We start from the raw sequence: 21533 nt of genomic DNA on the forward strand, positions 1-21533 counted from the left end.
AAGGAGCCGACACCGATGCAAACACACGAGGGTTTATTTGCAAGCTCGAGCTTGGGTCCAAGTGTACCCGACACAGCAGAGCAGGGACTTGGACCCCGAGGTGGGTTTCAGCTTAGTTTTAAGGGCTGGTCTAGGGGACCTCCAGAAGGAGGGGAGGAATTTCTCAGGTTCTGTTTACATTCTGATATGGGGCTTTCAAGGGCATTGAGCTCTGTTCTCATTCAGATTTGGGGCTTCCTGCCCCTGGCTTGGGCTCTGTTCTCATTCTAATATGGGGTTTTCTAGGATGTTAAGTTGTAAGCTGCTTTTCTTCCTGTAACTGAAATAATGTAAATTTCAGCTCTTATTCACAGGGGCCTGGCATGGCTGAACTTGTGCTAACGCTGAACTTAAAGTGGAATGGCCTTAATTTTCTCGGCCTCCACAATTACTACCTGTGTTCTTTGTCTTCCCCTTAGTGACATATGGAGGAAGAGTCATAATCAAAATGAAATGAGAAACTAGACAATGGAGGTAAACAGAGTGTTCTGCTTTAAGCCAAAATCAAGTATCAGGAACTGGGTTTACCACCTGGTCCTAAATAATATAAAAATAGCTGAATTAAATGAAACAATATTTTCCGGACACAGACCATCATTACAACACAGGACTGTGATCCCTGAAGTCTTCAAGCTGTATTGCAGGGGCAGGATCCAAGCAGAACCCAACAATTTTGCTGAGCTCAAGTCAATGTTGGGAGAGAAGGCAACTGGAAATTATGGAACAGAAGGGAAGAGATAACTACAAAGCACAAATGCACCAGAATGCCCTGGGAAACTTAGCCTCAGCACTGATCTGCCCATGCGTGAGAGGAAAATATGCAAGGCTATGAAAAGAACTATCAGGTTTTGTTTTTTTTTTTTAAAGATTTTATTTATTTATTCATGAGAGACACAGAGATATAGAGGCAGAGACACAGGGAGAGGGAGAAGCCAGCTCCAAGCAGGGAGCTGGACGTGGGACTCGATCCTGGGTCTCCAGGACCACGGCCCGGACTGAAGGTGGCGCTAAACCGCTGAGCCACCCGGGCTGCCCCAACTATCAGTTTTTTAGGCAGAAAATGTTCTGGGGATCACAAAGGACTGGGAATAATTTGTATTCCTATGGTTAACAAGTAGAATTCTCAGAAGTGCATTGTCTGGAGATAAATTAATCCTAAATGGTGCTTGAGCCAATCTTAAAGCAAGAGCAAAACCCAACACTACTTACAGGGATATAACAAAATCCAAGAACCAACAAAGTAAAATTCCTAATATCTGGTATCAAAAAAAAATATTACCAGGCATACAATGAAGCAGGAAAATAGAACTCATAACTCAGAGGAAATATTAGGATCAAACCAAGAAATAGAGATGATGGAACCATCAGACAAGGAAACAAAACCATCTATTAAAAATATGCTATATATGTCCAGGAGAGTAGAGGAAAATATGACCATGTTGAGAAGAGAAGGAGAAGATGTAAAAGCTATGTAAATGGTTTCAAGAGATGAAAAATACAGTATCTGAGGTGAAAAAAATATAGAAATAGTCATAGGATTAAAAGCAGATTTAACAATACAGAAGAAAAGATTCCTCAGTGAACTTAAAGATATAGACTCTATCCACAAAAAGGTACTGTGAGAAAAAAGACTAACAAGATGAACAGATCCCTGGAAACTTTGTGGAGCAATGTCAGGCAGACTAGTAGGTGTTTAAATTCCAGAACGAGTCACATATTATATATATGAAATTCCAGAAAGAGAAGGGAGAGAATAAAGAAGACTAACATTTTTGAAAGTTATATAGCCAGAATTTTCAAAATGTAATGGAAGTCTTAAACATACAAATTCAAAAAGTTTTGGGGTTTTTTGAAGATTTTATTTATTTATTCATGAGAGACAGAGAAAGAGAGAGAGAGGCAGAGACACAGGCAGAGGGAGAAGCAGGCTCCATGAAGGGAGCCTGATGTGGGACTTGATCCCAGGACTCCAGCATCACACCTTGGGCCCAAGGCAGGTGCTAAACCACTGAGCCACCCAGGGATCCCCCCAATTCAAGAAGTGTAATGACCTCATATGAAATAAATATAAAGGAAATCGCATAAAGTCACACAGAAATCAAATAACAAAAAATGAGAAATAAAAAGGGAAAAAAGCAGCCAAAACAAGGACACATTATGTACAGAGAGGACCAAATATACACAGATTTATTTTAAGAACTATGTGGAGGGATGTCCTTAAAGTACTAAATGAGGTGGGGAGCACATGAATCTAGAATTCTTTGCCTGCAAGAATCACTTTGAAAACCAAGGGTGAAATAAAGACTTTTTGGGGATAATCAAAATTTGAGTGCCTTCATTGCCTGCAGACCTGCACTGTGAGAAAAAAGGAAGTTTATCATGAATAAGAAAAACGATGCCAGATGGAAATTTGGATCCACAGGAAAGATTTTTTTAATTAACATATTTTAATATCTTTAACATAATTGATCTGTTAAAATTTAAGCTAACAATATATTTGTACTTATAGCATAATATATTTATACAATAAAATATATCTTTACATACGTATGAATAAATTTGTAGCATATGCAAAAGTAGAATGTAAACCATTAACCCAAAGAACACAAAATAGAAGTGTATTATGCACAAAATAGAAATGATATTTTATTATCTGTAGGTAGATTGTGATAATCAAAATTACAGCTTGCAAACTCTAAAATTACCAAAGAGATATAGATAATAAGCCAATAGTGGATCTGAAATATAAACATTAAAAAAGCAAACAAAAATTAAACTTTCAAATAACCCAAGGAAACACAGGAAAGAGGAGGAAATAAAATGTTGAAAAACAGAGTGACAATATTTTTTTTAAGTTTATTTGTTTATTTATTTTTAGTAATCTCTGCACCCAACATGGGGCTCAAGCTCATGACTCTGAGATCAAGAGTCACATGATTCACAACTGAGCTAGCCAGGTGCCCCCAGGGTAGACAATACTAATATTAGACAGTATAGACTTTATAGAAAGAATTAGGAAGTCAGGAAAGCAGTAAGTTGCTTAAGAGGTCATTAATCCTAAATATGTATTCAACTAATATCAGAGTTTAAAAATATAGGAACCAATACCTGAAGAAAAAAAAGAAAAGAAAAAAAGAAAAGAAAAGAAAAGAAAAAAGAAAAGAAAGAAAGAAAAGAAAAGAAAAGAAAAGAAAGAAAAGAGAGAAAGAAGGAGAGAGGGAGGGAAAAAGGAAGAGGGAAGGAGGCAGAGAGAAATCTTCAATTATAGATGGAAAATTCAAATTTCCTCTTTCAGTAACTGATACAATTAAATAGAAAATCAGTAAGGCTATAAAAGACTTAAACAGGGGTGCTTGGGTAGCTCAGTGGTTGAGCATCTGCCCTTGGCTCAGGGCGTGATCCTGGAGTCCCGGGATCAAGTCCCACATTGGGCTCCCTGCATGGAGCCTGCTTCTTCCCCTGTCTATGTCTGCCTTTCTTTCTGTGTCCTCATAAATAAATAAATAAAATCTTTTAAAAAAAGAGCTTAAACAGTGCTACAACCAATTAGACCTAACTGATATTATAGAAAACTCTACCATATACTTTCAAGAGCATGTGGAAACTTCATCAAATAGGCTATATTCAGACTATAAAACAAAACTCAATAAATTTTAAACATAGACATCATGAAATATTAGCAAATCAAATCCAGCAATGTATAAAAAGAACCATACAACAAGACAAAGTGGGATATATCCCAGTTATACAAGGCTGATTCAACATTTGAAAATCAAATAATAGGACCTATCACATCAACAGGCTAAATGAAAAAAGTCACAGGATCATATTAATATATGCAGAAAAATATGCTTGACAAAGTTGTATGACCCTTACAAAAATTAACTCAATGAGTTAATTGAGTTAATTGGTCCATTAATTAATGGACCATAGACCAAAATACAAACCACAAAAATATAAAACTCGGGAATATAACATAGGAGAAAATCTAGATGGCCTCATGTATGGTGACGATTTTTAGATACAGCACCAAAGGCAAGATCCATGGAAGAAATAACTGATAAGTTGCACTTTTTTTTTAAATTAAAAACTTCTCTTCAAATAAACATGTAAAGAGATTGTAAGAAAAGCCACAGATTTGGAGAACATATGTGCAGAAGACACAACTGATGAAGGACTATTATCTAAAATATACAAATAATTCTTAAAACTCAACAAAAAGAAAAGAACTAAAAAAATAGAACTGAAAATCTTAAAAGTCACTTCACAAAAGAAGATATACAGATGGTAAATAAACATATGCAAAGATGTACAGATGGCCAACAGACTCATGAAAAAATTGCTCACAAGGAGATACCACCTGACACCTGTTAGATTGGCTAGTATTAAAAAGGAGAAATAACAACGTTGGCAGGGATGTGGAGAGAAAAGACCCTTCTGGGCGTTGGGAATGTACATTGGTACAGCCACTGTGGAAAACAGTAAAAAAATCTCTTCAAAAAATTAAAAATACAGTTACCATACAATCCAGCAATTCTATTCTGGGGCATTTACCTAAAGAAAGTGAAACACTAATTCAAAAAGATAAATACACCTCCACATTTATTGTCACATGATTTACAAAAGTCAAGATAGAATGTCCAAAGAGGAAAGAGTGGATAAAGAAGATGTGGAATGAGTGAATAAAGTAGAATTTGTGGGAAAAAATGGATGAAGAGGGTCAAAAGATAAATTTCCAGTTATAAAATAATTTAAGTCATGTATATAATGATGTATTGCATATTTGGAAGTTGCCGAAACAGTGTACCTAAGAAGTCTTCATCACAAGAGCAAAAAAATTTAGTAGCTTTGTATACTGACAGATACTAACTAGGCTTATTGTGGCAGTCATTTTACAATATATAAAAATATCAAATAATTATGTTGCATAACTGAAACTAATAGAATGTTACATGCCAATCATACCTCAACTTAAAATAAAATATATATCTTTATTTACCATAGGTCAGAGTAAAATTAAGAAAAAAAAATTTCCTAAAAGGAAAGCCACACTGTCCACTAGCCAAATATGTCTATTTAGGTTGCAATTCATTAAAGTTTAATAAAATACAAATCATTCCCCAAATAACATTACCTGTATTTTAAGTATTCAATAGCTATAAAAAGTTATTGGTTAAAAGTTATTGTTTTGGACAGTGCAGTTATAGAACATTTATGCCACTGAAGAAAGTTCTATTGCATAGTGTTGGTCTAAAGTCATAGTCCTCAGTAAATGTTAAAGAACTGATTTTGCTCCTGAATTATTTACATGAATTTTGCCTTGCTACATGACACTCAGTAGGAAGTCCAGTTAAGAGCTAAGTGAAGGGACTCCTGGGTGGCTCAGTGGTTGCATGCCTGCCTTTGGCTCAGGTCCTGCTCCCCAGATCTGGGATTGAGTCCTGCATTGGGCTCCCTGAGAGGAGGCTGCTTCTCCCTCTGCCTATGTCTCTTCCTCTCTCATGAATAAATAAATAAATAAATCTTTAGAAAAAGAACTATGTGAATATTTAATAACTTGGACAAAAGATTGTATATCTCTAGTTAGATGACTAACAGATTTTATTTATTTATTTATTTTTTTAATAAATTTTTATTTATTTATGATAGTCACACAGAGAGAGAGAGAGGCAGAGACACAGGCAGAGGGAGAAGCAGGCTCCATGCACCGGGAGCCCGATGTGGGATTCGATCCCGGGTCTCCAGGATCGGGCCTTGGGCCAAAGGCAGGCGCCAAACCGCTGCGCCACCCAGGGATCCCCGACTAACAGATTTTAATAGATTTAATGTGTTACTTCAATAATAGATTACATGTACAACTATTGTGACTTTTTTTTAGAAAGGATGCAATTCATTTTAAACAGATGTAATAATTAATCAATAATTATTATAATTTATGTAATGCTTATCCCAGTTTTGGAATATTAGGTTGGTGATTTAATCCATGAGGATATATTCAGGTTGATTGAGGAAAAGAGCAAAGGAATTTAGCCTTTCAATAATAAGAGCAGAACAGGTACTTTACTCATTTCCCTCTGTAATAAATATCATATTTTATGAAAAATCTGTATTTGATTTGTGGAGTTTTCTTCAGAGCAGAACAATGATTCCTCTAGGAATTTCACCTCATCTATGTTTCACTCTGAGTTTAATTAATTTGTTTTTTGAGAATATTCAAAGTAGAAAATAAAGAAAACCATACAGTAAAATATGAAATATTGGAATTTTAATTCACAAATCACACTATAAAATATCTAAATTTTACAGTTTTTTTTTTTTTTTGCCACAGAAAGAATATTATTGGCCTGTTTTATAATGTATAAAGGCATAATCACTACTTAAGATTTTATATTTTTTATGTGAAGAGATCTATTTCAGAAGACCATACAACATATATTTTAAAATATTCAGATAGTTCTATTGTCTTCAGTTATTTCTACTTTAAAATATTTGTTTCAATTTAAAGTCTTAGTGAAAGCAAAACAAAATATTCATGTGCGGAGATGAAATAGAGCATAATAAAATGACATCGATTAATTCTTGTTTTACATAAGACATAAATGATTTTCACAAATTTTTGGAAGTTTTAAACTTTGCAATTTATGAACGTTATTTCTAGAATATATCCTGTTTATAATCTCAATTCTTGTCGGTGTTCCTGTCAAATAGAAGACATTAAGTATATAATTTCTAGTCATTTAGTAAATGAATAATCTCAGATTACGTACATGAGTTTAATCAAGAAAACAATGTTTAATTATTGTACCTGGAAAGTTAACTACATATAACATGAAGAGGCATCCTCTGTATTCACTTAGAATAACTTTACCTTTGGAGATTATGAGTATAAAATGAGCAACTCTAAGAATAGAAATGAGTCAGGGAGATATAATTAAGGGAATGCTATTTCTTTATTAGAGAAGATATAGATACCTATATAACTTAAGGAAACTGACATGATTGGGAATATGGTAGGCAGAATTTGGCTCCATTATTTCTGCCACCTGCTGGTTTTCCATGTATATGTGGGAGAAAAATATTTGAAAAGATGTTCTAAGTCCTATGTACTCAAGGAAATGCAAATTAATACAGTGATGAATACTACACTGCACCTGTTAGAATAACCAAAATCAGGAACACTAACACCAAATGCTGATGAGGATGTGGAAAGCAGAAACTCTCCTTCAGAACTGGTGGCAACACAAAATGGTACAGCCGCTTTGGAAGCAAGTTGCTGATTTCTTACAAAACTAAACACACCTTTACCATATGGTACAGTAATCCCACTCCTTGGTATTTACCCAAAGGAGTTGAAAACCTAGATACATGCAGAAAATTGCACATGGACATTTATAGTAATTTTATTCATAATTGCTAAAACTTGGAAGCAACCAAGATACTGTTCAGTTAGGGGAAGGAATAAATAAACTGTGGCATTTCCAGACAATGGAATATTATTCAGTGCTTAAAGGAAATGAACTATCAAGCCAAGGAAAGACAGAGAGGAAACTTAAGTGCATATGACCAAGTGAAAGAAGGCAAATTAAAGGCTACCTACCATATGATTCTATCTATATGACATTCTGAATAAAGGCAAAATTATGGATACAGAAAAAAATTGGTAGTTGCCTTGAGTGGAATGGGGGAGGGGTGAAAAGTGGGGCACAAAGGATTTTTAGGCCAGTGAAAATTTTACTCTATATGATACCATCATGGTGGACACTTGTCATTATTCATATGTCCATACTCATAGAATGTGGAAGACCAGTAGAAAACTGTAATATAAATACAGACTTTGGGTGATTATGAGGTGCCAATGTAGGCTCATAGTGGGGGAAGCTGTGCATGTGTGAGGGCAGGGGGTATATATATGGGAAATCTCTATACTTCCCACTCAGTTTTGCTGTGAACCTAAAACTGCTCTGAGAAAATAAAGTATTTTTGAAAGATACTAAGAAAATATGAAGTATACATTTTTATCAGTATCAATATTTTTATTTTAAAATAAATTTTAAAATGCAAAATTTCCTTGAAACAAGTTGCCAAAACACATTCAAGAAAGGCCTTGCCCTTGTATATCTATTAAAGAAATTGATGTTCTAATTATAAACTTTCTTACATAGGCAATTCTTTACCCAAGGGGCTTTCCTATTAAATTTACCAAGTATTTAAGAAAAAGAAAATACAAACCCTGTACACAAACTCCCAGAATAGAGTAGGAAACACTTCCTAAGGGTGGCATTAACTTTGCTATTAAACACATAATTTTTTTTTTTTTTTTTTCAAAAAAAGAAAACTACAGGGACACCTGGGTGGCTGAGCATCTGCCTTCAGCTCAGGTCATGATCCCGGGGGCCTGGATTGAGTCCCGCATTGAGCTCCCTGTGAGGAGCCTGCTTCTCCCTCTGCCTGTGTCTCTGCCTCACTCTCTGTGTCTCTCATGAATAAATGAATAAAATCTGTAAATAAAACCCCAAAACCACAGACTAATATTCCTTGTCAATGCAGCAACAAATAGTTTTAGAAAATGTTAGCTCATCAAAATGACTAATGTATTATAAAGATAATACAAAATGGCCAATTGTGGATTATTCCAGGGATGTAAGATTGATTTAATAATAGGATATCAGTATAATTTATAATATTAACAGATTAAAACTGAAAAACTATGATTGTCTCAAGTGATACAGATCAAGCATTTCACAAATTTAGCAAAATTCAGTTGATAAAAGTAAAATTCTCAGCAAACTAGAAAGACAAGAGAATTTCCTCAATATATGAAAAGATACTTTGAAAAAACCTACAACTAGCATATTACATAATGTTGAAATTGACTATTTTCTTTTTAAGACTAAGGTCAAGTTAGGGTTGTTCTCACCACTTTTTAAAAAATGCTATTGGGGAAGGGGCTAGGAAGTGATACAAGGCAAAAAAAAAATTAAAGACATAGAGTTTGAAAAGGAATACAGAGAATCTCCTTTATTCAGAAATAGAATAATCATCTGATCAGAAGACACTAAGATATCTACATAAAAGCCATAGCAAGGGGGATCCCTGGGTGGCTCAGCGGTTTCGAGCCTGCCTTTGGCCCAGGGTGCAATCCTGGAGTCCTGGGATCGAGTCCTGTGTTGGGCTCCCGGCAGGGAGCCTGCTTCTCCCTCTGCCTGTGTCTCTGCCTCTCTCTCTCTCTCTCTATGTCTATCATTAAAAAAAAAAAAAAAAAAAGAAGCCATAGCAATAATGAGTGAGTTTAGCAAGGTCAGAGACTAATTAAACTTAAGTATAAGACTTAAGTGTAAGTCCCAAATGATAAAACTTCTAGGAAAAAATAAATAGAAGGAAATGTCTATGGCCCTGAGTTAATCAAAGATTCCTTGTGTAACATGCAATAAATAAATAAATAAATACATAAACAACAAAATAAATCATTCATTGACAAATTTGATCTACAAAGTTAAAACTTTTCTCCTCAAAAGAAACAAATGACTGGGAGAAATATTTCCAAAACTTATATTTGATAGAAACTTATAACTAAAATGTAGAAAAATTTCTTATAACCCAATAATAAGAACAAGACTTTGATTTTTTAAATGGACAAAAGATTTCAACAAGATAACTTTCTCAAGAGGCACCTAGGTGGCTCAGTCAGTTAAGTGGCCAACTCTTGATTTTGGCTCAAGTCATGAACTCAGGGTCCTAGGACCAAGCCTCACATTGGTCTCAGTTCTCAGTGAAGAGTCTACTATAGAAGACTCTCTCTCTAAAATAAATAAATGAATGAACGAATGAATAAATAAATAAATAAATAAATAAAACATTGATCAAGCAAATACAGGAATTCTTTGCTTTACACAATCCAATATTCACAATTGCCAGTTAGCCTGAGATCACAACCTGATTCCAAGGCAGACTCTCAACCACTGAGCCACCCAGACATCTCTACATTAACACTTTTTTAAAAAAATGAAAAAACTGTGATGAGGAAAAAGATAGGACTTCTAGGAATCTTTATAAGGAATTCTGTATTTTGCTATAATATTTGCATCTTTCCAAGTGTTTGGCCATTAATATTTTTATGGTAATTAAACTAATTCAAGCTAATACATAGGAAAATTCTTAATGGTGCATTATGCTGTGTATCTAGAAATAAGAGAGAAAGTGAGTCAGCTCTTACAAGAGCTACATATTCTTCTTTGCATAAAGCAGAAAATGTACAGTGAAGTGACGTTGAAAATCACTGTGTCAATGATATAGTTTTTCCCAACAAATATTTTCTATTAGAATTCTATGAATCATTAATGACATGGGTAATGAAAGCTTGAGGGAAAGCAATCAATAAGGTGCTGGATTTAACTGATGAAACACAGCATTTCGTGTTTACAGATGGAACAATGAATAAACAAGGAAAAAGAATCATAAAATCATAGATGAAGACTCATCTAATTTTTAACAGAAGCCTTGAAATAAAAGGGAATAGGAAAGAATTAATGTTATTGATTGGTAATACAAAAAGCAGAAAAGAAATATAATGGTTAAGAGGGTAAATTAAATCCTGACTCTTAGGATGCCTGGGAGGCTCAGCGGTTGAGCATCTACCTTCAGCTCATGGAGTGATCCTGCAGTACCAGGATCGAGTCTTGCATAGGCTCTCTGCGTGGAGCCTGCTTCTCCCTCTGCCTCTGTCTCTGCCTCTCTCTCTCTGTGTCTCTCATGAATAATAATAATAAAAAATCCTCACCCTGAGCTTAGAAGAGTTATTTAAATTGAACTGCAGTTCTCTCAAATATAAATAAAGTGGTGATAAAGTAGTTTGTGCCTCATGTGTAGATTAGATACATGTTGGATGTCTACAATGTTTGGTGAATATAAACTCTCAATAGATTTTATCATTAATGTTACTGTAATTTGTACTGTTGATCTCCTTCACATGATGCCATAATAAGGCTGGTAGTTTTGATATGTCATAATAGATGTATGATTTCCTGGATACATAACCTTGGACATAAAATGAATGAAACCAAGTTTAAGAAATAAATCTTTCGTATATACATATGTGCTGTGACACCTATGATCTCATGGTCTAACACTTTATAGCTGCTTGGGACAAGAAAATGCATTTCTGTCAGTCTCTGCGAAAGAGAAAGTTCCACGCCAACTAAGAAAAAGAGAGAAAAGAACAAAACCTGTTGAACTTCTTCTGCATGTTAAGTCCTACATATTTCTAGTTTTAAGGAAGTAGATTTCTCTTGAGGCTTAAGATATTCTGAGGCATCTATCTGTGAGCATACTTTACCACACAGGATGTGTGCAAATATCAACAAATTACCTTGAGAAAAACTTAGCTCTAACTCTTCATATAAAACAGTTAATCTTATTTTAAATACAAACTGATGACAAAGGAAACTTGCTTCCAAGTTTTATGCTGCTAGAATGTAACACACGCTGTAGATGGCACAGAGAAATGTAAAGAATGAACAATACTCCTAACATTATGTAATAAAACTTCATAGGGCATCATGATAATGTCTTCTGAGCATTTTCTTAAAAACAAACAAGCAAAAACCCAAAACAAACAAAAAAGAGGAAGTCATAGATTTCAGAAATTTAAAAATGTCAACATGTAAGAAACAATATTTTGTAAGGATGTCTTCTGCATTCAACTACAAGCTCCCCTTAGTATGTTCAGGTCAATTCCCTCTGACTTTCTTTCTTCCATATTTAACTCTAAATGAGTACATTCTTCTATGTTCAAATAGCACTTTTATATTTTCTCTTTATAATTTCTTAGAGCTCTTTCTTATTAGTTCAAACTGAGATATTTGAAAGTTATTGCCAACTAGATATTTTAAAGGAGATATTCATGAAAGCCAGTATATTCTTAAAAAATATATGTAACTGGGATGCCTGGGTGGCTCAGTGGTTGAACGTCTGCCTTTGGCTCAAGGCATGATCCCAGGGTCCTGGGATCGAGTCCCATATCTGGCTCCCCACAGGGAGCCTGCTTCTCCCTCTGCCTATGTCTCTGCGTTTCTCTGTGTGTCTCTTATGGATAAATAAATAAAATCTAAAAAATAAATATATGTAACATGTGAAAGGAGTCTACCACCTGCAGAAGAACTTTTTTTCTCCTTAAGAAAAAAAACCTCATTAAAAAAAGCTTATTCATTGTACTGTCACTTTGATAAAATAGAATTGTCTTCTCTGGCAACATTAATGAGATGATAAATCAAGATTTCTCATGGAATCTTCACATGATTTCTTAGCTTCTTCCTTTATCTTTTCCTGGACTCACTTCCAATTAGAAACCATAATGTGGTTTTCACTTTATTTTTGGATATCCTGATATTTGTCTACTGTTTCAAAGTATTTTGTCCTGAAAACTTATACAAAACTTATACCTGACCCTTCCCATTTTCCCAATCCACTACAAAAAAGATAGAAGATATAGACAGATACAGATATAAAGATAGCTATAGATATATAGATATAGGCACATACATTCAGAGAGGAACACAGAGGTCTAACATATCAGGATACAATTAGCATTTAATTAAGAAATTCCTTTCATAAGTTTCTAGTACTTTTTCTGAAGTATATCAATTTTTTAATAGCCTTGGCCATCAATCTTTGTATTGGCATCTTTCTTCATATGATTGAATTGTCTGAGATGTTAAATTTGAGTTTTAAATATATTCAGTTATCTTGGTCAAAATAAAAGTTTTCTGTGAACCACTATCAGTGAGTAGGGCATTTGCTTAACAATAAGGGATATATTGTTTTTATACATAAGGTTAGAAAATGGGAAGACATGAAATAAAACAAGGACCTGAAGGGTTACTAATTGGAACAAAGATGTGTGTCTATGAGAGGCTACCTGGCTGGTGGAAAAACCTATGTAAGGGTCCTTATACCACAAAGATTTCAGGTAAATGCTAATGGCAGGGTTAGCAAGAGGAAACATAGATCATCTTTGGTTGGAGCAAATGACTGTAGGGAAACTTTATTCAGAGCAATAGTAGCTTTGCCATTAGCACAATATACCAGGGAGTGCTCAATTCCAGAAATTCCAAACACAAGGGACAAAGGCTGTGGATGAATAGGTATGTAGGGATACAGTCCATAGGAACCAAGGGTAGAGGTACATATTCCATATGGGTAAATAAAAGTCTACATTAAAAAAAAAATGCACTAAGTACTAAGAAGAAAATGCCAAAGGCCTAAGAGACAAACAAATGGACAAGTTTAATAAGGCCGTACACAAACACGGTCCTGGGTGACTTAAAAAAGGCATCTTTACTAAAACTATGATTTACCTTGTTCTGACAAGATACATGAGAACAATCCTCGTGATCTTGTGTAATTTGGCATATTTCAGTAGATGAGGGGAAAATATTTGAGCTAAAAAGTCATGTGATAAGTTATTCAATTTTAAGAGAATTGTTGAATTGTTCAATTGTGAGATAATTAATTGTAAGTATTTTCTCACATTCTATGAGTTTTATTTTCACTTTCTTGACTGTGTTTTTTGAAGCACTAAACTTTTTAATTTTGGTGAAGTTCAATATATTCTCTATTGTTTGTTCTCTAATTTCTTTACACTGCCATTATTTCCCTTTTTAGGGTCTTTGTTAACCTAATTCTGTGAAGTTTGTATTCTTTGTTCATTGTGACCACTGACAACTCTACTTGGTTAGATTAGTAATCACTTACTGAATGGACAGAGATTTCCTTAAATTTCAGGATAAACCTCTCAGTTTTTTGCTGAGGAGCTATGTGTGTGTGTGTGTGTTGGGTCACGTGGGTGGCATTCAGGCAAATAGTTTGTAATTCTGCCTTGCCTTCATGTCCTGCTTTAACAGAGACTCAAGGTCAGTCAGGGGTGAAAGCATAGTTTCTTAGGTATTTTCTGAGGATGTGGACAGCCCTGAACATGGGTTGGTGTTCTAGATTTCAAGGAATATGCCTGAGCTTTTCAAAGTCCCCCTATTGGCATCTAATTCCCCAACTTCTCCTTATAAATTTTTGATTATCTAGTTATTTGCCCCAACTGTCATCATCTCCTCAGGTAACTGCAATACTGAACAATTGTTGATAATTTTGTATACTAAACACCTCTGGGAAAAGGGTATTCTTACTAAAGAGCCTTGGGTCAGATCAAATAAAGGCAAGTCTTTAACTTTTTGAGGAACCTCCATACTGTTTCCCAGAGCAGCTACACCAGTTTGTATTCCCACCAAGAATACATGAGCATTCCCCTTTATCCACATCCTCACCAACACCTGTTGTTTCCTCTGTTGTTAGTTGTAGCCATTCTGACTGGTGTGAGGTGATATTTCATTGTAGTTTTGATTTGTATTTCCCAAATGATGAGTGATGTTGAGCATCTTTTCCTGTGTCTGTTAGCTCTTTGTATATCTTCTTTAGGAAAATGTCTATTCATGTCTTCTGCCCATTTTTTTTTAATGGATTGTTTGTTTTTTGAGTGTTGAGTTTTATAAGTTCTTTATATATTTTGGATACTAACCCTTTATCAGATATGTCACTCATATTCCATAGATTGCTACAATCCATCAATTGCACTATTAGGTGCTTACCCAAAGGATATAAAAACAGTGATTCAAAGGGATATATATACCTTGATGTTTATAGTAGCATTATCAACAATAGCCAAATTTTGGATCTTTCCTCCACTGACTGATGAATGGATGAAGAAGATGTGGTATATATACATATACATGTTTTATATACATATATAGTAAAATATTACTCAGCCACAAAAATAGAATGAAATCTTGCCATTTTGCAACAACATGGAGTTAGAGAGTATTATGCTAAGGAAACTAAGTCAGAGAAAGACAAATACCATATGATTTCATTCATATGTAGAATAAGAAACAAAACAGATGAGAATTGAGGGGGGAGGGAGAGAGGCAAACCAGTAGACAGACTCTTAACTATAGAGATCAAAATAGAGATCAAACTGAGGGTTATTGGAGGGGAGATGAGCAGGGGATGGATTAAATAGGTGATGGACATTAAAGAGTGCACTTGCTGTGATGAGCACTGGGTGTTGTATTTAAGGGATGAATCATTAAACTGTACATCTGAAACTAATACTACACTGTATGTTAACTAACTTGAATTTAGATAAAAAAACTTGGGGGGAAAAAAAACCTTTGTGACTGTGATTTTCTAGGGAAATTCCAGAAAGGTCAAATAATGATAATTCTTTGAAAATGGGGTTTTGAAAGAGCTCGCACTTACATTGAGACTTCTAGTGGCCACTAGGCTGTTGGTTTGCTTTATGGGCAATGTTGATTTTCAAGGATACCGAGGACCTGGAGAGTGGTTGAGTATAGGACAAGTTAAAATACCATAACACTCATGGTTCTTACTGAGATTTAACTATTTTTTAAAAATAAATGGTCCCAGCATAATTTTAAGCCTTTGGTTAATCATCAGAGTTCTGGAAAAGCTGATTTTGACAATTTTTGCCAGGGTTCTCTCTCCTTTTATGAAGAAGAGGATTTTTTGGAAATTCATAATATATCCTTCTCAGTGATATTACTAGAATTTTTTCTATAATTTGGAGTAGGCTAAGACTAATTAAACAGTACACAGGAAGCATTATATGTAAAAAAAAAAAACTGACAAAGTAAACATGACGAATATTTACAAGTTTTGTTCATTCAAACCCATAGCTAAGAAAATAATAGTCATGCCACAGGTTTGGAAATTAGATTGATAGATAATTATAATGATAAATTTTCACCTATCAAATAATTAAAAAAAACATTAATACATAGTGATGTACAAAAGCAAAACAAAGAACCATACAACAAAAAATGAAAAACAGTAAGTGCTTCCTCATAGTAGAGTGTCAATTAATATAAAAAACAGTGGAGGAAAAAGATTATCAATCTGTCTTAAAACTAATAACTGAAAATTTAAGGTGTAATTGGATATTTACTCATTGAAAATTATCTCTGCCAATCATTGCCAGACAAACATTACCTAAAAGGGGAAAAAAAAAGGTCACTTTACTGTGGAGAAACTTGGCAAACACCATCTTAACTGGCATCACGTACCTTCTAATAGGATATTCTGAGAAGGATGTAATATCACTTTGGTGCTATTCCTGCTGAAAGTGCAGAATCTAATCACGAGGCAACATCAGACAAATTCAAGTTTCAGTACATTCTAAAAAATAATTGGTCTCTACTCTTACAAAATATCAAGGTCAGGAAAGATATGGAAAGGCTGAGAAGCTATTCCAACTTAAAAGGGTCTAAAAGGCATGACAAGTAATTGCAATGTATGATCCTTCATTTGATCTTAGACTAAAAAAATTAATAACTATAAAAGATATTTTGGGGACAACTGAAAAATGCAAATGGAGGCAATGGATTAGATCATTATATATTTATATTTCTTAAGTTTGTAACTTAGCCAACTATATTGCCATTATATAAAAGAATGTACTCATTCTTAGGAAATAATTACTGAACTATTTAGGAGTAAAGGGACACAATGTTTCCAAAAATAAATAAATAAACACCTAACTATATATTTATAGATGTGGAGATATACATATATCTCTATAGAAAGATAGAATTATACTACAAGCAAGGGAAAATATAAACACTTGGCAAATATGGATAGAAAGACCAGGAAATCATATGATGATTGTCCTTCTCTAATTGACTTATTTCGTTAAGCATAATATGCTCCTGTTCCATCCACATTCAGGTAAATGGTAAGTACTCATCCATTCTGATGGCTGAGTAATATTCCATTTTGTGTATATATTTATGTGTATACACATACACACACACACATACACATACACCATCTTCTGTATCCATTCACCTGTTGATGGACATATTGTCTCTTTCTATAGTTTGTCTATTGTGGGCATTGCTGCTATAAATATTGGGATACAAGTATTCCTTCAGATCACTACATTTGTATCTCTGGGGTAAATACCCAGTAGTGCAATTGCTGTGTCACAGGGTAGCTCTATTTTTAACTTCTTGAGGAACCACCATACTCTTTTCCAAAGTGGCTTCCCCAGCTTACATTCCCACCAACAGTGTAAGAGGGTTTGGTTCCCCTTTCTCCACATCCTTGTCAGCATTTGTTGCTTCCTGTCCTGTTAATTTCTGTCCAAGAAAAAGCACAGAGGATCATAGGTGAAGGGAGGGAAAACTGAATGAAAAGTCATCAGAGAGGGAGAAAAACCATGAGAGACTCTTAACTGAAGCGAACTGAGTTTTGCAGGAGGGGAGGCGGGGAGGATAGGGGTAACTGGGGCATGAGCATTAAGGAGGACATGATGTGATGAGCATTGGGTGTTACATGCAACTGATAAATTACTGAATACTAAAAAAAAAAAAAAAGAAAGATCAAGAGAGTTCCTTATTTTATTCTATCAACTTTCCTATGTTTGAAATTATATCCATAGAAAATCTAACCAAAAATAAAGAAATACAACTAAAAGCTAAAAAAAAAAACAAAAAACAAAAACAAAAACAAACAAACAAACAAAAAAAACAATGGTTATATTTGAGTCTTTATCTCACTTCATTTATCTTTAGAATTTGACATGGTTGGTCATTCTCATCCTTGAAACTTTCTTCAATTGGCTTCCATGAATCTATATTTACCTAGTTTTTTTTTTTTTTAATTTCTTTGGATGTCCTTTTGTCTACTTTATCAGTTTTTTTCATCACTCCAACCCTTAAAATTGGGTATTCTCCTTGACCTCTGTTCTTTCCTATCAACACTCTTTCCCTATCTGATCTCAGTTAGTCTCATGGATCTATGTTATGATGGCTCTCAAATTCACATCTCTGGGCTCCTCATCCAAACTCTACACCCATGTATCCAACTGCCCACTCAACCTCCCACTTGAATGCTCAATAGGTATCTCAAATTTACATGTCCTAAACTGAGTTTCTGTTATTTCAACTACTTTGTACCACCCTGATCTTTAAAATGTTTTTCTCTATCCTAGTTAATAACAACACCTTCCAGTTGTTTAGGACAAAATCTTAAAGTCATACCTGATTCCTTTTTTCCTTTCATATCACATCCCAAATTCATTTTGGTTATGACTTCAAATAGATCCAGAACCCTATTACTTCCTATCACTTCCACTACTACTACTATTGTTCAAGCTATCACCATACTTGCCTAAAATATTTTAATAGTTTTTTTTAATTTAACATTTTTGCTCCTGACCTTAGTCTCATCATAACAGCTAGAGTGATCCTGTTAAAATATAAGTCATTTATGTCACTGCTCTGCTTAATGTTGCCTAATCTTACTCAGTAAGTGAATGAAATTCCTTACTATGGCCTGCAAAGTTCTACATGATCTCTCGTGACCTCACCTATTTACCTCCTCATTCACACTGTTCTAGCCAAATTGGCCTATGAGCTATTTCTAGAACATATGAACATACTGCTATTCATACCCTGTGCACCATAGCATCCCTCCATTAGATAGGTACATGGCTCGTTCCCATAATTCCCCTGGGTGCTTGCTCAGAGATACCATAAGTGAGGCTTCCCCTGTCACTGCTACTAAAATGTAAGTACTTCACACCCCTCTTAGTATATTCTAGCCCTCTTCTCTGCCTTATGTTTTCCTTATAGCTATGTAAAATGTGTGTGTGTATGTGTGTGTGTTTGTGTGTATTTCTCTTATCTGTTATCTGACTCTCCCACTATAACTATTTGTGGTAGGGATCTCTATGTGTTTTTTCACTGCTTATTCTCCAACAATAATAAACATTAAATATGTGTTGAATAAATGAATAAAATATTCAACTTCATTTTTACCTTTTAATTTCATAAGCCTGGTCCTTTGTAACAGACTTGACCTCAAGATTCTTACCTTCTCCAGTTATCTGATTAATAAGCAGAGTAAGACCCATATCCTTCATGAACCCTTCCACAGTGACCTTTCAAAATAATCTAACAGCCAGTTATATGTGTCTCTCAGGTGTCACTTGCCAGATGTTAGAAATAAAATATAGCCAAGACTCAGTCTTTGTCCCTATGGATTTGATAGTTTGGTGGCAGACAAAATTGACAAGTGATATACAGCAAAATGAAACAAAGGAAAACTCATAGAGTGGAAGAATAAGATGCTGTATTTTTAGTACCAATGTCTACCATCTCCATGTTCTTTTTTTTTTTTTTTTCCATCTCCATGTTCTTGACACTTAGGTTGCCACTGCAGTTATGATAAAAATATAGCCTCTAAAAGCAAGAGGGATCATGGCGGCCTACGAGCAGGTTCAGAAGGGGCCCCTGAAACTAAAAGGCGTTGCAGAGCTCGGTGTGACCAAGCGGAAGAAGAAAAAGAAAGACAAAGACAAGGCGAAACTCTTGGAAGTGATGGGAACGAGCAAAAAGAACGAGGAGGAGAAGCGGCGAGGCCTGGACAAGCGAACCCCTGCCCAGGCGGCCTTCGAGAAGATGCAGGAGAAGCGGCAAATGGAAAGGATCCTAAAGAAAGCATCTAAAACCCACAAGCAGAGAGTGGAGGACTTCAACAGACACTTGGACACCCTTACGGAGCATTATGACATTCCCAAAGTCAGCTGGACGAAGTAGCCTCCCCACCCAGGGTATGCAGTGGCATCGAGGGGAATTGGAAGGCAAAGTTAAGGTTCTGTTTGGTGCCTTTGGTATTTTCTAGAAACATTCTTTTACACACACCCTTGCGTTTTCTGCTGAGACAGATGCTTTCCAAAGCAGTGTGCCCTCTTGCTGGAACTTGATTAAAGTAAGACTGTTCTTTTACTCCATTTCAGTTTGTTGGTAGCATAGAAGGTAAACTTTTTTAGTTTGGACTGGAAATTTTGTACAGGTTTATTTAGAGATTAAGGTTATTTCTGTGTCACATACAGAAAAGCATCTTTACCCCCAAGTTGCATCTCATTCTGACAGTCATCCAGCTAGCTGTCTTTACCGGGATGAAACGGACCCCAGAGGATAAGGAGTTAATGCCAGCATGGACTCCAGAGGATAAGGAGCTAATGCCAGCACAGCCTGAGCTTACAGACCCCACGGGGCCTGCGGGGCCTGTGTGAGCTGTCCTCCCAAGCACCCTTTAGCTTGGGGCTTATTCTCTTCCTTCCAGAGCCTAGGGAAGCCACTTAAACCTTCATGGCCTTCAGAATGCCTCCTCAGCCACCTGGTGTGTGAGACAATGCAGCCTGGGAAGCAGAAGAATCGCCAAATGCAAGGATATAGTACATACCTTGTCCCTGTCTGAGCAGCCTGTAGCCGGCACGCAGTCTCCCCCCAGGGTCCCCATTCCAGACATGTCTAGAGGGTATCGCCGTGGCAGACTTCGTTAATCAAGCACAGCATCCCTTTGTAATGGACCCAGACACAGCCTGCCTCACTACCCTCAACCCTAGGCTCTAAGCAGTCCCCACGTTTATTCAGAGTTGGCAGAGAACATGTAGCCTGCTTGGTGTTTCTGGCCTAAGGACACCTCAGGGGTGACAGGACCTGGGCAGAGCCCCAGCACCAAGAGTACAGTCAAAGGGGATGACGGAGGTCCTGGTGCTGGAGAGCCCTGATCTCTGAGGACCTGTGTTATACCTGCGTGATGAGGATCAAACCATATATACTACTGGGAGGAAGACTGTTGACCTAGGTAATGGCAGAGTAGTAAAGTCAAAAGAGAAAAACCAAGTGTTGGGTTTGGGGCTGTCACGTATGAACAAAATAAAGCAAAAAATAATTATTAAATAGAAAAAAAAATATAGCCTCATATTTCAGTTTATGGCCTCATTTTCCAGTATGATGAAGGTGTTGAGTGTGAGATGATCAAAGGAGTGTCAGGAAGCAGTGGTTCACTCGGCTTAAAGCAAGCACAGTGTCTAAAGGAGAAGGAGTTATACAGTGAAGATAGGTCATGATTGAATCTACTCAATATTCAGTCAAAAGCCTTTTGCATAGTTGAATATTGAATAGGAAATACTGCAATGATGGTATGTATACTTTCTAGGTCTTTTTTTTTTTTTCTAGGTCTTTAAAATGACATCTACCTATAAGAGTGCTCAAAAGCAAATTAGCAGGGTTTCTTGGTCCCTGGTCTGCCTTTCCAGGTTTTCTTAGCAGAAATTCCTCCTTGAAGGTTACTGGCAACTCAACTCTAGTGGCAGGTGGAGATTATGCTAATTTATAAATTGTAACTTTGATTTCTTTTCTTTCAGCTTTGTTCTATTAGCTTTCCAAGCAGAGCAGAGTTGAAGTGATCAAACCAGTGCATTCTGTAATGTAGCTGCTGTCCTGAGAGATAAACACATGAATATATATAAGTCAGCGTAGTGTATTCGAAAGTCTTCCAGCACCACTCAGGGTAATTGCCGTAGTAGCAGCATGGAACCATTGTCTATATGGAAATCCCAAGATAAGCCCGGTGTTTCA

The 21533-nt window shown here is 35.7% G+C and overlaps 1 protein-coding gene across 1 annotated transcript; it reads left to right on the forward strand.

The window, feature by feature from the left end:
* Positions 1-19353: 19353 nt before the first annotated feature.
* On the forward strand, positions 19354-20861 carry LOC112669613 (protein FAM32A). Its single transcript, XM_035696115.2, has 2 exons — positions 19354-19717; positions 20233-20861. The coding sequence occupies exon 1, from the start codon at positions 19365-19367 to the stop codon at positions 19701-19703; it is 339 nt and encodes a 112-aa protein (XP_035552008.2). The 5' UTR covers positions 19354-19364; the 3' UTR covers positions 19704-19717; positions 20233-20861.
* The last annotated feature ends 672 nt before the right edge of the window (positions 20862-21533 follow it).

Source organism: Canis lupus, chromosome 10 (assembly GCF_003254725.2).
Source record: "Canis lupus dingo isolate Sandy chromosome 10, ASM325472v2, whole genome shotgun sequence".
NCBI lineage: Eukaryota > Metazoa > Chordata > Mammalia > Carnivora > Canidae > Canis > Canis lupus.